Source organism: Haplochromis burtoni, unplaced genomic scaffold, assembly GCF_018398535.1.
Source record: "Haplochromis burtoni strain Fernald_Lab_line unplaced genomic scaffold, NCSU_Asbu1 Contig_173, whole genome shotgun sequence".
Classification (NCBI taxonomy): Eukaryota; Metazoa; Chordata; class Actinopteri; order Cichliformes; family Cichlidae; genus Haplochromis; species Haplochromis burtoni.
Genome location: NW_024582534.1, coordinates 889031 through 905454, shown reverse-complemented (window position 1 = coordinate 905454; position 16424 = coordinate 889031). Strand labels below are relative to the sequence as shown.

Below are 16424 nucleotides of genomic sequence, written 5' to 3'. Positions count from 1 at the left end.
ACACAGCTATGTTAGCATAACATAAACACAGTGAAGCTGGAGGATGAACACCAACTTTTTTTCCACTCATTAAGTTAACGTGAGGGATTCTGTATGAACAAATGCAATCGCATAGCAGGATGCTGTACATGGGCCAAACTTCAGTCAGGAGAACAACTGAGATAATCCATCCACAATACGAGGTTAGTTATTAATATACTGCAACAACACGGGAACAGAGCAGCTGTGAGAGAATTCAAGAGAGAGCTTGATGACATCATCAACATGCGCTATTGCGATAGAGCGGTATAGTCAAAGTCTCTTATCGTTGGCCAAATTTATATCGTTTCTATCGCCCACCCCTATATGTAACCTTTGGAAGGTATTTTTCTGACGTGCATTATTTTGTTATTTCTTCATTTAATCTGGGGTGGAATAGGGGGTTATTTGTTGGATTTAATTATAGATTTTAATTGTTTCTAGGTATTTGATAAATTTCCATGAGTCTGTATCCCACATCATGGACGGGATATTGTATAAGAGAAATTCTGGGTTGTGCCCAGTTGGGGTACTGATGATTTGGGGATTTTTGTTTTGCAGGAGGAAAATGAAAAAGATTTGGGAGCGAGCCGTGAGTTTTCTTTCAGCGAATGAATCAAGGATTCGAACAGAGACTCAGAGGATTGGTGGAGCAGACTTCCTGGTTTGGAGGTGGATCCAGCCTTCTCTTAATTGTGACAAGGGCTCCTCCAAAGTCTGGCAAGGAAAAGGTAACGCACTAAAGAGCGTCTGGTTGATCAGATGGCGTTTCAGGCCACTTGTTTGTCTAAATGCTGATGGACCTAATGGCATGTTAACCAGTCTGTAAACTTTATGGAGATGTTCTTACTGCGATCACCTGCCCGTTAACAGTTTGATCATGTTGCTGTTTCAGCGTTTCCGTTGGACCGGAGGAATTCACCTCCCAACAGCCTGACCCCATGTCTGAAAATCAGGAACATGTTTGATCCAGTCATGTAAGTTCTTTCTTCTGCATGTTTGATGATCTGTTAGGATCACATACATCACTAAAGATGTCGTAGAGGACTAGAACGTTTTCAAGACTAAGTACGTTATAAATGGAAAAGATGAACATGTGTTGTTTCTGAAAGTACGGACCGACCCTGTAATCAGCAGCTCAGGCTGGTGGTAGCGACACAGTGTGGGGCTGATGTTATCGGCACACGTTGGGCCTCTTGGTACCAGCTGAGCATCGTTTCAAAGCCATCAGCTGCTTCAGTCTTGTTGCCGACATGGATACGACTCCGTGCCACAGAGCTCATTGTACTCTAATGTTCTGTCACTAGATCAGTCTTATGGAGGGGATGTGATGGAGACTTTTTGGAAAACAATTGTTGATGGATTGTAATATTAGGATATTACTGGTACCATAACCATTTAATGGATGGAGAACGGTGCTCATTCACTGCATTGTCCAGTTTGGTGGAGGTGGGCTGTTTTTAAGCAGTGGGCCTTGCCCCCTTACTTCCAGTCAAAGGAACTCTTTGTGCTTCAGCACACCAAGACATTTTGGACAGGTTCGTGCTCCCAGTTTGGAGATGGGCCCTTCTTGTTCCAACATGACGGCACCCAAGGACACAAAACAAGTCATTAAAAACATGGACGAGTGAGTTTGTTGTGGAAGAACTGGAGTCCTGACCCCAACCCAAGAGAACAGCTTTGGGATGAAGCAGAGGGGGAACTGCACACCATGCTGTAATGCCCCCAGTCCCCAAAGCCGGCACCACAGACACGCAGTCCAACCTCTGCTGGTGGTGTTTGTTTAATTTACTGTTTCTTGACGGAGCAGCTTTTCAGTCGCTCGTTGTTTTCTCCGTGCCCGTCGCTACGGCACAGCTCCAGACTCCTCTCTCCCAGGCCCCGCCGTCCTACTGGGGTTAGATGACTGCTGTCAGCTGCGACAGCCAACCTTCCCCCGGCACCCCACCCTCAACCCTCTGCTTCACAGGCATTCTCATCCAACACCAGTGTCTGACTGCACACATGTTCTTCTGGATGGTCAAATATTCCCATGAGCACACACCTAAACCTTGTGGAAAGCCTTGCCAGAAGAGTTGAAGCAGTTAAAGCTGCAAACAGTGAGTCTGCACATCCAGGCGTCCATATCTACAAACAGATCCAGGCGGTTGTGAGACTCGACCAGGTCACCAGGCTGTCAGTCTCCCTCCTACAGATGGACTCGTCTGCACCTGAGATGAGCCCGATGAGTGTGGTGTCATCTGGAAACTTGAGGAGTTTGATGGGCTGGTGACTAAAGGTGCAGCTGTTGGTGAACAGGGAGGAGAAAGTGTAAATAGCCCTGGGGGAACTGGTGTTGATGCACTGAGAGTGAGGCATGCCTGCCTAGTCTGTCCGACAGGAAGTGATCCAGCTGCAGGTGGAAGCTGGGACGATTTTATAAAAAGCAGAACTAAAGTTCCCAAAAGTTCCCAGACAATTTTCTGCAGAGTCCAGATGTTGGAGGGGAAATGCAGTCCAGTGTTAAGAGCATCGTCTGCTGACCTGTTGGCTCCGTGTTGTTTGTTCCTGCTAAAGGTTGAAGCAACAATTTCCTTGCACATTTAGCAAAGTCCTGTCCAGCAGCTCTGCTTTGGGTGGAAAGTTGTTGGAAGCTGGTGTTTTATATCATTTTAAGAACTACACGTTTGTTATCGCCCTTCTGTCCTGATGGAACAGAGGTGACAAACGATTGATGCTTCTGTCCTCAGTGTTTACAGACGTGACTTTCTGCTCTTGTTACCTGATGTTTTCAGGGAGGTGGGGGAGAACTGGGACCTAGCCATTCGTGAGGCCATCTTGGAGAAATGCAGCGATAATGATGGCATTGTCCATATAGCTGTGGACAAGACCTCACGAGAGGTACGTTGTGCCTGCCCACAGTTTGGCTTTAATGCTGTTAGCTGCACGTGTCACTCCCGCCTCCTTTATCTTCACAGGGCTGCGTCTATGTCAAGTGTCTCTCTGCAGAGTACTCAGGGAAAGCCTTCAAGGCGCTTCATGGCTCCTGGTTTGATGGTAAATCACACATGATATGTTATTCACAATAAAACAGGAAATATAGCGAATGTCTGAGAAAATATACAGTTTTAAGAAAAAATGACCATATTGAATTTGATGGAAGCAAATAGATACCGTAGGTAAATCTCCCAAAACTCTCCTAATGAAAGTGGACTGTAAGTGCAGCTGGAGCTGCTGCCAGAGTCCACGCCGGTATTGATGCTGCTGAACAGGAGCCAGGATTACAGCTGCTTTTCAAAGTTTTGATCATCTCCATGATGTTACTCCCGTGCTGCAGTTAAAGGAACCACTGAGATGTTTGGATCAAGTTCAGTGACGTGCTGTGAAATACAATCATGTTCAGCTCACATTTGCTCCTCATTGAGTTCACACAGAGTCTAAAGCAGCGTCCAAATAACCTGATTGATTTCCTCTGATAGATGCGAGATTATCTCCCCCTTAGAACAGTTCTGCTCACAGCTCTGGTGCTGCTGTCGAACATGTTCAGTTTAACCAAAAACATGGAAGAATTTTATACGAATGACTGGAAAAACTAGTTTTCTATGTCAAGCCCTCACGTAAGGTTTTATAATGCACAGCCATTATTGCTCATGTGATACATGAAGAGCACAGAAAGGGAACATGTTTGTCAACCCTGTGATTAACATCAGTTTCTACTGTAAATGAGAGCAAACAGGACATGTTGTGCTTCAACACTGAAGAGCCTCATTCTGAAACTGATATTCACTCTGGGCTTTAGCAGGATTTCCCTACAAAATGATATAAGCCATGTAAGTAAGGATGGTCTGTAAGAAGGGGAACAGCGATCCAAGGATGGAACTCATTCAAGACTTTGACCATTAAACTAAAATATGTGTTGAATATTAAAGGTAGGGCTATGAAACGGAAAAGAGAGAATTTAATTTGGGGGATTTTTAACATCGATATCAGTAACTGAACTTCAACAAAGACTGGCTACATGTTAGGCTAAAAATAAACAGAAGGTATTGGTGTGAGATGGTTTTGTCACGGAGGCCCAAACACACCAGCATACTATGAATGAAATCGGTCTGGTGTCACGCATAAGAAAGTTAAAGTGTGACTCTAGAGTCGGCATGTAAGTAAGAATTGAATAAAATAAAATGGCAGCTGCTTGGATGCCTGTCAGAGGGAACTGCATCTGATCCAAGTCAAGAAGTGTTTTTGTGCCTAAAACCAAAATTTAAAATTGATTCGAGTGCCGGACTGAAAAACAACTGCTGGAGGATCCGTCAGTGGCTCCAAAACATCAAGTCTAATAAGTAATCACATTTAAAGCAATAATCTGTACTCTTTGAAACACTGTCTACAAATCACTGTGGTTTATGTCAGCAGTACCAATTTAACAAAAATATCAACAGACATGATTTAGATGCTCGAAGAACAAAAACCCGTCCTTCAGGCGTTTCACGTGATAGTTTTCCAGCTTTCTGAGTGACGATGCACGTGGCCGACAGTGAAGTAAATGCAACCTGTAGGTGAACCCTCGTATGCTACGCATCTGCTAGAGGTCCAGTTTGCCACAAACATTGAAAGAATCAGCTTTATGGGAATACATGTCGCTCATATTCATGATTTATGACCCTGTGATGGGTTGGCTCATGTATGGAGGAGCACTGCAGTGATTGCTTCTGTTTCACAGGTAAGCTGGTGACGGTGAAGTATCTACGCTTGGACCGCTATCACCAGCGCTTTCCACAGGCACAGGGCTGCAGCACGCCGCTCAAGGCCTCTGGCCTCGCCACAAGTGTCACGAACACTACAGCCCACCTGCAGCATCACAGCTCAGCCAGCTCCCCGGGCTTCTCGTGAGGGCGGCTCGTGTTTGAACCTCCTACCGTGTGCTCCTCCCACGTCACAGCACCAGTCTGATGTTGCTGCTTTATAACAGGAAAGCCTTCAGTGTGTCACAGCAGAGCGTTTTCATTTGTTTCAGTTTACTTTTCTGAAAACAGGAAATTTGCAAGAGAAGATGTTCAGCAGTGTTTGTTTTTTTCTTAATACTCTTTATATTAGAAACGTCACAGATTTTAGAAGTAAGCAAAGCTCTTGTGGATGTTTAAGGTTTTTGCAGAGACTCCAGTCTTCTATTATTCGTAGTATAAAGTCCTGCTATAATGGAATACGTTTGGCCATGTACGGCTGCATGTGGCAGAGCGTGCCTCGACATAAACTTTCAGTACAACAGTGTATTTAACCTGTTTAGTATCATTTAGTAAAGACAGGCTTCTAGGTTGTGCTGTAAATATGTGAAGCACGAGCTTTACGACATCTTTGTACTCAAAGTAAACCTTCGGCGCACATTTTTCACGCCGCGCTCGGCAGTACAAGGATGCACGAGGTTTAGCTGGAAGAGCGGAGCGTCTGTCGCGTCGTGGTCGCTGCGTTTGGTTTTTCAGCCACTCTTTGGGCTCGATTTGGGGGACAGCAGCCCGCGGGGCGCCCCAGTACTCTGCTGTTATAGCAAAGTGTTTAACATTCACCTGGAGCTCTCGTCTCTTGTTATAGTCCTTTATATACCCGAATCTTTTTGTTTCTCTTGTTTGTTTCCCCTCTTACGTGTTGGGTCGTTAATGCGCCAGCGTGTGGTCTTTACATGCGTGGCCTACAGAACTGATCGTGTTTCCTCACCTGTCAGCCTCTTGTACTGATACAACCACTGGTTTGTCTCTAAAGCACTATCACGTTTTTTACAGGTTAGAATACTAATTTCCAAATATTCCAGACACTGTAAGGAGGCCAAGGATTCCAGGTGGTCTGAACAATGAGCGTTTTCCTTTTTGCAGTGTGAAGTTGAACAGATGGCGCAAACTTAAAATGCTCAACGGCTGCTGCAGCAGTTTGCAGTAGACGACCCAACGGTGCCTTAAACCTTTCCCCTTTCTTTTCATTGTTTTGAACTGGTGATGCATTACTGGATAATGTAACGGGCTTAACAAATGGAGAAACTGTTTAAAGTGTGAGTAACGCCAGTTCTGCGTGACATCTTGAGATTTGGTGTTTTGTAGCAGTTTCTTTTGATATGAAACCAAAAGCTTGTATTTATTTAATTTTTGACAACCGAGCTGATATATTCTTATGTCGCTGGACCTGTTAAATATCTTTTCCTCCATCAGGGATGACCTTATATTGTCAGGACGTGTACAACATAAATAAGGACTTTTCAGAAATCAGCCAGTTGTTAGTGCATCAGTGTAATCTATTTTTGTACGTGTCCGCCACAGTGATTGCAGGGGCTGCATGTCAGTGTTTCATGTGATGGCTCCTCTGCTTAAACGCATACACCTGATGTTTTATGTAAACCCTGTGTATTGATATAACTCAAATATGCCATTATATGCAGTTTGATTTCTCTTGTATGGGTGTGGTTCGACTTTGGGATTTGCAAATAATTTCAGACATTTTAATGCGATTTGTAAATTGTACAAACTGCTCATATTAAAGGTTTATTAGTTTTTATATTTGTACACGTGTGTGTGTGTTTTCTGCCGTTTGTACACCAGACGGAAAGAGTTTATACATTTTATTTATTTTAATCCATTAATTCAAAGCTGCCGCTTTAACAACTCCGGAAAAACCGGGAATACCGTCCGTGGTTGGAATTATGGAACGGTAGCTCGCGGGACCGTGAAGGGGGAGGGGCTTGGAGTCGCCGAGTGAAGTCGTGGCCATAATTGGACATGTGCAGGTCATTTTACCCGGACGCATGTTTGGTTGCGCGGGGAGCTCCTTCCGCCGCCAGCCGCTCGTCAGCGTCGCGGTCCTGCTGCTGCTCCTCGCTGGTACGTTACCGCGTTGTTAGTAAACCGGGAATGTCTTCGTTCATCGGGGACTGTACGAATGTAAAACACTCAGATTTTAAAAACGGGGCGAACATTGAAACGATTTAGTTTCCAAACGAAGACCGAATATTAAGATGGGGATATGCTCGGCGGGCAGAGACGGGTGGGAGTGTGGAATAACTTTAACACGCGTGTCCTTGTTTCCTATTGAGTGCATACTTGCTGCAAATATCGGTAAATGTGGTGCGTGTTACATAATCCCACTCGTGACGTAACCCACGGTGCTACACCTAACTGACATCTAGTGGCAGAAGGTGTCGCCATCATGACGTATCTGGTGAAAATCTCACGAATTGTCACAGTTGGAGGGTTTCGTGTAGCTGCGTTCCCGACATGAAGCACCAGCCCCGTGGCTGCTCTCCCACTGCTGGGTGTGCAGTTCCCGGGAGCACCCAGAGCTCTAAGCTGAAACTGTATTTACAGTTTGAATGGACGTATGTAATGCTGTCCCTTATCCACTCTGAAGCAAAACTCTGTGCTTTTCACATGTGTGTATATAATGTAATGATTTACAGCACAAGATACTAGCGGAAGCTAGAGCTACTGTAAATGCAGAAAGTGTGTAAAGTGTTTGCAGATGTGTGCAGATGTTTATCTCTGTCATGCGTGGTTTACACATGCTGCTTTTGGCCCTATCAAAGCATTCACACAAACCAGGTTTCCCCGTGTCTCAGTGCTGAGGGACGCAGCTTCCCTCCCTGACTTTAAATCCACTGACATATTTCATACTTTAGTCTGATTAAACACTTAATGCATTTTACATTACAGGCCACTTTCACACAGTACTATAAAAAGTATTTCATTACCGATAACACATATGTCACACAAACGCACAATTTACAAGATGAATTTCAAAATGTATTAGAAGAGAGTGTGTGTGTGTGTGTGTGTGTGTGTGTGTGATAGAGAGACATGGATCAGCTCCTGCAGCCACGAAACAGCTGTTTCAACAAGAATTCATAGTAAATAGTTAAATGCAGCCATGCTGGTGTTCAGCCGTATTTACCCACAGAACTTACTTTAAAACAGTTTAACTTGTGAATCACAGCCAGTAGATCCCATTCATACATGTTTTCTGGGGTTAATAAAATAATCCAAATATGATAGTCCTCTTTTCTCTCTCTCTCTGTCTTCAGTGTGACTGTTATGGCTGTCCTCGTCAGACGTGGCCTTTTTGTGGCCCTGCATCATGCCCTCGGGCAGGGTAGCAGCTCAGTCTGCCACCCTGCATTGCCTGCTGCTCTTCTAGGTACCTGCTGCTCGTCTAGAGTAACCTGTTAGTTTAGGTGTAAAATCATCCATATAACCAACGTTGGCTGTGGTTCTTATTTAGTCAAAGAAGCTGTGTGTTTCAATCAATCTAATGTAATCCAGTGCTTAAAAGCATACCGTATACGTACTGTACATTATGACCAAAAATATCAGCACACCTTAGTGCTACATAAACCATGCATACAGCTGTGTCAGCTGCAAACACAAGCATTTATAAAGAGATGATAAGTAGGCTACTGAAGTGCTGTGGTTTCAATGTGTCAGGACCCGCTGATGGAAACATCGTCACCAGAACTGGGCTTGAAGTCTTAAAGTACCGATCGTACAGTAGAGCTGCGACTAGTGTGCTGGATGGGTTTGAGCTAAATAATGACCTGTTTAAGAGCCAGTGGTGCTGGTTTCAGTCTTTATGCAAATGTGCTGTTTATAAATAGGGCTGCCACGATTAGTCGACTAGTCACGATTAGTTGACTATCAAAATAGTCGACGCATCGTTTGAAGCTTTGTAAGATCCTAAAAGACGCAGGAATAAGTAGTAGGATTTAAGAGTGTAATAACGGACTGAAGCGGTCACCTGATGATGATGATACTGAAACGTTTCTCCATTGAAAACATCCAGATGAACAAAATCAACCTTCTGGGATTGACTTGGATGATTGAGCATGCATCAAGACATGTAAAAGACGGCTTGAACACACCAGGATGTCTTGTAATGTTTTGTAATACAATGATGAGACAATCTACAGAGGTGAGGTGTAGGCACTAAACAGCTGGTGCCAGGACAACAACCGTTTCTCTCAACGTCAGCAAAACAAAGAAGTTGATGTTGGACCAAAGAGAAGAACACCTGCCCATCCACATCAGCGGTGCTTAGGTTCCTCGACGGGAACTTTATCAAGGACATCTCCAGGACTCATGGACAGTGTAGTCAGGGAGGCGTGTCAGCGCTTATACTTTCTAAAGGAGGCTTAGGAGGTTTGGCTTGAACGCCAACATCTCCTCAACCTTCCGCAGAAGCACAATCGAGGGCCTACTAACAGGCTGCGCGACCGTTATCAACAGCTGAATATCACTACAAGGAACGCCACACGCCTCCCTGACATTAAAAACATCTGTGAGCAGTTTTCTACACTTTCTGAAAGCTTGTATCTGTTTTCACAGCACTGAGTTCATCTTTAAAAAAAGATCTCGATTTTGATTTTATTGATTAGCATTCAAATTCAAATCTCAGTGAAAACAGTGAAAAACAAACAAACAGTGAAAACAGAACAAAAATCTACCATAAAGAAAGAAAGCATGAGACAAGGCTAATCAAAAGGTATTGGCTGAAGCATTTGCTTATTACGCCAACCCTTTTCACAAAATATCTTTTTGTATGCAGCTCCTGTACACAGGGCTTGAAGAAAATAATAAAACAAAGCAATCCAATATTGTGTCTACAGATGACGGACAGCTTGGTAAAGAACCAGTTTTGTCAGAAACGCTGAGGTAAACCATATTACACAAGATCTCTGCTGAAAATCAGCGACAAGCTCTCATTGAGTAACGGTTCATGAAGTCGGCGTCATGGACGAGGAATCTGAATGTGAAATATTTGGTTCTATTGTCATTAGTAATGAGGTATAACAGCCATCTGCAGGACACCGTGGGGGAGGCTGTGTCATTGTGGGGCGGTTTGTCCACTTGTGGTGTTTGGCCGTCTTGTCAAAGCTAACAGAATAATGAAGGCAGGAAAGTACTGTCAGATTATAATCCCCATCAAGTATCTTTTTAAAAGCTTCTGACTGGATTCAGTCTTCAGCACGACTGTGATCTCAAACACGATGGAACATTATTGGTCACAAAGGAGTCTGGGATCACGTAATCAAAGGGAGTCAACATCCAGAAAGCCTCGTAATGTCCTTTGATAAGTGTAGAGACGGGTTCCTGAAGACTGCTTCTAGACATTAACTGCCTAAGAGCGTTCAGGATGTGCGGAGAATAAAGGGGGTCGCACTGTACGCGTCGCTTGTGCCGTATATGATGTATTTCATTTATGTTTGCATGTTTCAATAAGTCGTTGCACAGAGTTTTGCACAGTTCTTTACTTTAGTTAACATTTCTGTAATGATAGTGTTTATGAAAGTCTGAATTATAACGTGATAGCCTCGTTGATGTTATCCCGTACTTGAACGAGGCAGACCTGCTCATGTTGTGATAACCTCTCTCAGAGACCAGAGAATTCATATGTACATGAATGTTTAAGGCTGTAAATGACTGTTAAATTGTAGAAGATGCTGCCTGTGGTCTCGTACTGTAGCAGTCTGACATTCTCTGCTGGGTCATCGGGTCATCTCATCTGAGACTCTGTTCGTTTGTAACTGCTCGTGATGTTGTTTCACCCTCTGTCTGCTACTCTTCATACAGCCCAGTCCTTGGTTGCAACCCTGCTAAGGGGTGTTTGGTTCTAGTGCTGGGTGGAATACGTTTCTCCAACATCCATGTCGGGCTTCAATCTGCTGCATCTAATAACCAAGAGTCAGCCTGTAGCTCTGAGGTCCTGCAGTCTTCCCTCAGGTCCACTGATTGGGTGCTGTGTGCCTGCTCTGCTTTGCCTCACTAAAACTTTAACACTCCTGGTGTGTCAGCCTGACTTTACATTTTTCCAAGATTTTGCACTGATAGATGTTTGACAAACACAGACTTGGTGCCAGTTTGTGTTTTCCAGTAAACTTCATCCTGTAAGAGCTGCTTCATGTGTTGCCAGGTCCTAGATTTGGCTGAAAAATGAGTGCAACCACTGTAACTCGTCTTTAGTCTCTGACCTGCTAGTCTAACAGATAAACGATTCACCGCTTGGCTTTCTTGCTGCTTGCATGCACTGAGTGATTTTGTTTGTGACGTTGCACCACATCCTGCTCGTAGATTCTTGCAGTCTGAAATGGTGCCAGTGTGTTTTTTGTTTTCCTGGACAGCCAGTTTTACCAACATGCACATATGTTCTCTGTCAACCCAGAGGAGCATCTCTGTAAAAGCACCTTTCCTTCAGTTCGTACATAAATACAGAGCTTCTCAGGTGGATATGATCCATTTGTAGAAATCCATTTGGAACATTTTGATTGTTGAGGTGTAAACAATCCAGCTTATTCATCTCAACTGTAGCACAATCTGTTTTTTATTGATCCACCTGCTCTTAGATGTATTCATTTTGTTTGTATGACGGTGTGCAGTGTAGTTAATACTTGTTGCTCTCTGTGCCTGACCTCTCAGGAGCATGTAGGACTAAAAGGACATGGCCTCTGAGGTTCACACAGGAGGAGCTGAGACAGCGCCTCACACCAATGCAGTACCATGTGACCCAGGAAAGAGGAACTGAGAGGTACAAGTTAGTCTTTCAAAATAAACCACTGAGGTTCATTATGTAAAAAATGTGACCTGGTCGATGTAATCACAGAAGTTACTCTGGAAGCCGTACTTCAACCCGTTCAGTATTTGAAACTAAATCGTGAAACTGTGAGCTTATAGTTGCTGCCAGCTGCCAGATTATTGCTTACATCATTTATGGTGATGTTTTACTACTTGATCTAAGTTATTACCAGATAAAATCAATCAGCTTGTTGTTCAGTTACATGAACAGGACTGGGATCAGTTTTATTTACACAGTTCCAACAACAGTCGCCTCAGTGCGCTGAAAGGTCCGAACTGAAGTGCATCACAGCTAGATGAAGTCATTGTCGTGAAGTTTCACTAATGCGTTCTTTTCCACAGCGCCTTCAGTGGAGAGTTCACATATCAAACAGATGAAGGGACCTACGCCTGTGTCGTCTGTGGGTCGGCCCTGTTCAGGTAAGACTGCCCTGCTGTTTGTTGTTGTGTGTGACTGTTAGCGCAGTGCTTCGGTGCTGCCGTGTGCATACGCACTCGCCTGCTGCCCCTCGGCCTCTGTACACGGGCATCTGTGGGATAAAGGTGAAATCATAGCATAGTTCTGGTCAAGCTCATCTGAGAGTTTCAGTAGATGTAACTTTGGTATTAATGTGAAAATCCCAGGTGACTTCCTTCTTCAGTTGTCACATTCACAAGAATTTCTGAAAACTTGACGTCTGACCTTGTACTTGAGGTCGCCAGTACGCCATCAGCTTTTGATGGCTGTGGGGTAAAAACGTAAAGGTCAGTAGAATAGCTGACAGTAGGAGACGTAGCACGCCACTACAGTTTAAAATAATATGGCGAATAAGACATAAACCAGTATTTTTCTTCATGGCATTTTTATTTTCTCTCGTAGTTCCAACTCTAAATTTGACTCCGGATCAGGTAAGTTAAACTTCACATTTTATAAATGTAAAAGATTATTTGAATGTACTGTATGTAAAGCTACGTGTGTGCTAAGAACGAGCTCTTACTGCCTTAAACTGATACTGTACAGCACGCAGGAAACAAGCTGAATGTGGGACACGGTCAACAACAGGCAGATGTGTAGCCGCAGGAGTTTCTGACTTGTTTATCATTCTTTTGTAAATGTTGGAACAACTTTTATAAACACATCAATAACAATACGGTGTGGTCCAACACTTCTGTTATTATAGTTTATTTCCAGTAGACAAACAAGATGAATATTTTTACAGCTGCTGAACAGAAAGAATTAAACTGTGGATCAACACAATCAAACGTAGCTGTAGTGCGTCGTAGTTCATGTCGAAGTGATGCTCATTACACTTGGCTGGATGTCTCTTTTGTTATGCATTGTTGTGTGTAAAGTTTTCAGGTTCATGAATATGAAAATAAATATCGTTAAATCTGCTTCTGACTAAAAGCTCTGAGCTGGTTTGGTAGAAAACAAAGTTTCACTTCATGTAAACAAACAACCGACTCTGTAAAGAAGATTCACAGTAACTCCGACAGACAAACGTAGCTACAATGTTACAGATGATGATGCAGCGTGTTGTTACTAGACGACGTGATGCTGTCATGGTTACAGGTTGGCCATCCTTCAGCGACCTCATGAAGGAGGAATCCATTACTAAGGCTGATGACTTCTCCTATGGGATGCACAGAGTAGAGGCTACTTGCAGTCAGGTACACCATAAACTTCATCAACAGCTGTTGTTTACTCTTCTACTACGAGGTCGTCAGTCTGTCACAGGGCTAACACAGACAGACAACCATCCACTGTCACACCTGTGGGCCAGGTGACCTAACCCCACTGCATGTGTTTGGACTGTGGGAGGAAGCCACACAAACACAGGGACACAAGCTGTTAGCCCGAGGTGCTACCCACTGGGCACTAAAGTGGATGAAACTTAGATGTATTCATGCACTGAATCATTTTAGGCTGTGTTACTGTTACTGATCGCTATTTTCAATTAGACAGAAACACATCGTTTCTCTCAGATCAACGTTTGCCAAGATTCAGTATGACTCACAAAAACGTGACTCACAGCACTCATGTTTCTATGTTTCAGCAGTCGTTACGTTCACTGTGACCCAGGCTCAACAAAATGTAGCTGAAGGGTTTTTAGAAAGCAGAATCAGACTGCTATCAAACCAACAGTCTCTGTTCTTGGCGACTGAATTTTCACCAGAATGATGCAAATAAAGTCATGTGGAGAATATCTTTGCCATTTATCAGGATCAGGAGTAAATCTCTTCCTTTCTGCTTCAGTGTGGAGCTCATCTGGGACACCTGTTTGACGACGGTCCGAGACCCACAGGGAAGCGATACTGCATCAATTCTGCCTCACTGGCGTTTCAGCCTAAAGACACCGCGCCCTCTGCCTCCAGGGGTGAAGCTGAGGGTGGAGCTGCCAGTAGCTCTGCGAGCGATGAGAAGACTGAGCTGTAAAGAAAAACAGAAAGCCCCTGAGATTAGTTCTATTCTGACTTACTGTGTAAGAAACAGGTGATTATGAGGTGATGTTCAGGATTCAGTCATGCAAGAAGGAAGTTGTGTATTTCTTTTTGAGATGCAGATAAGGAAAAGATTAGAGGAAAAATAAGCTGTTTTCAATCATTTAATGATGCGCACAGGAACACACTTCATTTAAAGTTCTTGTTACTCTCACTTATTAAAATTTGGTTAATGGATTGACTTTGGATTTTAAAAACAAACTGCTGTCGTCTCATTCTGTCACACCAACCCTCTGCATGTCTTCCTCTACATTCATCAATCTTCACTCTGGTCTTCCTCTTTGCCTCCTGCCTGCACCGTCCCTCTGCAAATGTCCTGCCCATCTTATCCTGCCCATCCAGGAAGAAAACCCAGCATTCATTCCTCGTGTCTTTAGCACATACCTCCACCTTTGTGGGGGCTCACCTGCCGGCTCCCTACTCTCAGTACAGATCCCAACTATTGCAGTCATGGAGACTTCTGTCTGACCTCATCTGTCCACCTCTCCGTCCCCTGCAAACGAGGACGGGCTCACAGCCCTGATATAATCTCACCCCCACCATGAACCTGTCTTACCTGACCCCAGGTGCCTTGCTATCCTCATGCACTTCCTCTCTCGTGCGTTCTCTAGATCTGCAGCTCTTTCTGACCTTCTTTGTATTTTTTCATCAACACTGTGGTGCTGCTCTGCTGCTCACTGATTGTTCCTGGATTCAAAAACTTGTCCCTACATGTTCATGGTATGGCTGATCAGCTTCATCCACCCAAAACCTTTCATTTCCTGTGTCTATTTGGATTGTGTCTGCAGAATTAAACATGATCTGGTTTGTAGGCATGCACACACAAACATGTAGACATTGTTATATCGTCACTTTGAAATGATTAGATTTTATGACCATATATTTTTGAAGACATGGTTGCACACTTATATTTTATTAATGATATATACACTTGCTCCTTCTTTAGCTCTACCTTGAGAAATATTTGCAGTTTTTGGTCACAGTGTGAATTAAAATAGTTAACTGGTGAATAAAAAGTATCCAACACTATGACTCGCTGCTTGTATATTTGAAACTGTAACGTATTGGTGGGTAGTTCCCAAGGGACCACAAGGCAACACGAGACGGTTGTTAAGGGCTGGATCAGTGAGCTGAACGCTGCTTGCTGTGAGTTTTATCTTCTAGTATCACAAAGAGCAACAAAGGTTTCTTCTGGTAAGAGTAGATGTTACGATTAGGCAATGAAAGTGTGAAGCAGGTATAGCAAAACCCAACATGAAACTATTAATTGTTTTTGTGAACATTAAACTTTATACAAAGTGTTCTTTCTATCTATCAGTACCTGTTATCTTTTTGTAGTCTGATTACTTCAGTTGCCTTGAACACTCACCGTATGTCTGAACCTGCTGAGGTGCACGGTTGGTGGACCAGTCCACTAGTTCGGACAAAAGCTGGACGGTCATGGCCAAGTAGGCTGTTTGTACTCGCTGGCCTTTTGATTAAGAACACCTTGCTAGAGCCGGACTAGACCCTCCAGAAGTGCCTTAATTCTTCATGGAATTGCTTCAACATTACTGGAAACACTGGTCAGAGATTGTGGCCCATATTAACGTGGTAACATCACACAGATGCTGTAGATTTGTTAGCCGTACATCACTGATGCAAATGTGTTGGAACCCATTTATAAGGTGTTCTTTTGGGTCAAGACTTTGGAACCCGTTTGAGTCCACTGAACCCACTGTCATGTTCAAGAAACCAGTTTGAGCTGAACTTTATCCACACTAATCAGTTGATGTCTACTTCTAGCAGGACAGCATGTCATAAAGAGATGAACTTAGTAAGCAACAACACTCAGGGAGGCTGTGGTGTTGAAAATAAGCAGCTGTGACCTCTGAGATCCAATCTTCTCTAAGACAATGGGATGGAAAACTGTTCTGCACCAAACGTTTGTACTGGGTCCTCCTTCCCCCCCTCTCTTTCTGGGTGTCACATCCTCTGAGATGACTTGTAACTTCGACCATTGTCACCATTGTTGACAGACCCTGTCACCGCTCTCTTTGTGTCCTTCCTTTAACGTGATTTAAAACATAAACTTTAAAAGCACTAAATTAAATATAGATAACAGACTAAATATGTATGTATATATAAATATTATGTAAACCCTAGTGATTAAATACAGAAAATCTTAAATAGGAATGTGTGTGTGGGTTTGGATGTTGCACAGGAATGAGCAGCAGTACAAACTAAACAGTACAAAAAAGTTTTTTTGTTTCTTTACAGTATTGCACTTTAAAAATAAATACCAATAAAGTGAAGTGAGCAGTGCAGATTATACAGAGTACTTGTGAAGCTGCAGGGCAGCTTCTGAGT

General features: G+C 43.5%; 2 protein-coding genes across 2 annotated transcripts in view; both read left to right on the top strand.

The window, feature by feature from the left end:
- lemd3 (LEM domain containing 3) overlaps positions 1-6536 on the top strand; it is a 16401-nt gene extending 9865 nt beyond the window's left edge. The window contains exons 9-13 of the mRNA XM_005933820.3: positions 580-749; positions 914-995; positions 2793-2898; positions 2976-3054; positions 4718-6536. Coding sequence (XP_005933882.1) covers positions 580-749; positions 914-995; positions 2793-2898; positions 2976-3054; positions 4718-4887 — 607 coding nt within the window. The 3' untranslated portion in view covers positions 4888-6536. The remainder of the gene's footprint in view (positions 1-579; positions 750-913; positions 996-2792; positions 2899-2975; positions 3055-4717) is intronic.
- A 226-nt stretch (positions 6537-6762) lies between these two features.
- On the top strand, positions 6763-15104 carry msrb3 (methionine sulfoxide reductase B3). Its single transcript, XM_005933819.3, has 7 exons — positions 6763-6857; positions 8054-8166; positions 11439-11547; positions 11937-12014; positions 12454-12482; positions 13147-13244; positions 13831-15104. The coding sequence occupies exons 2-7, from the start codon at positions 8064-8066 to the stop codon at positions 14008-14010; spliced, it is 597 nt and encodes a 198-aa protein (XP_005933881.1). The 5' UTR covers positions 6763-6857; positions 8054-8063; the 3' UTR covers positions 14011-15104.
- The last annotated feature ends 1320 nt before the right edge of the window (positions 15105-16424 follow it).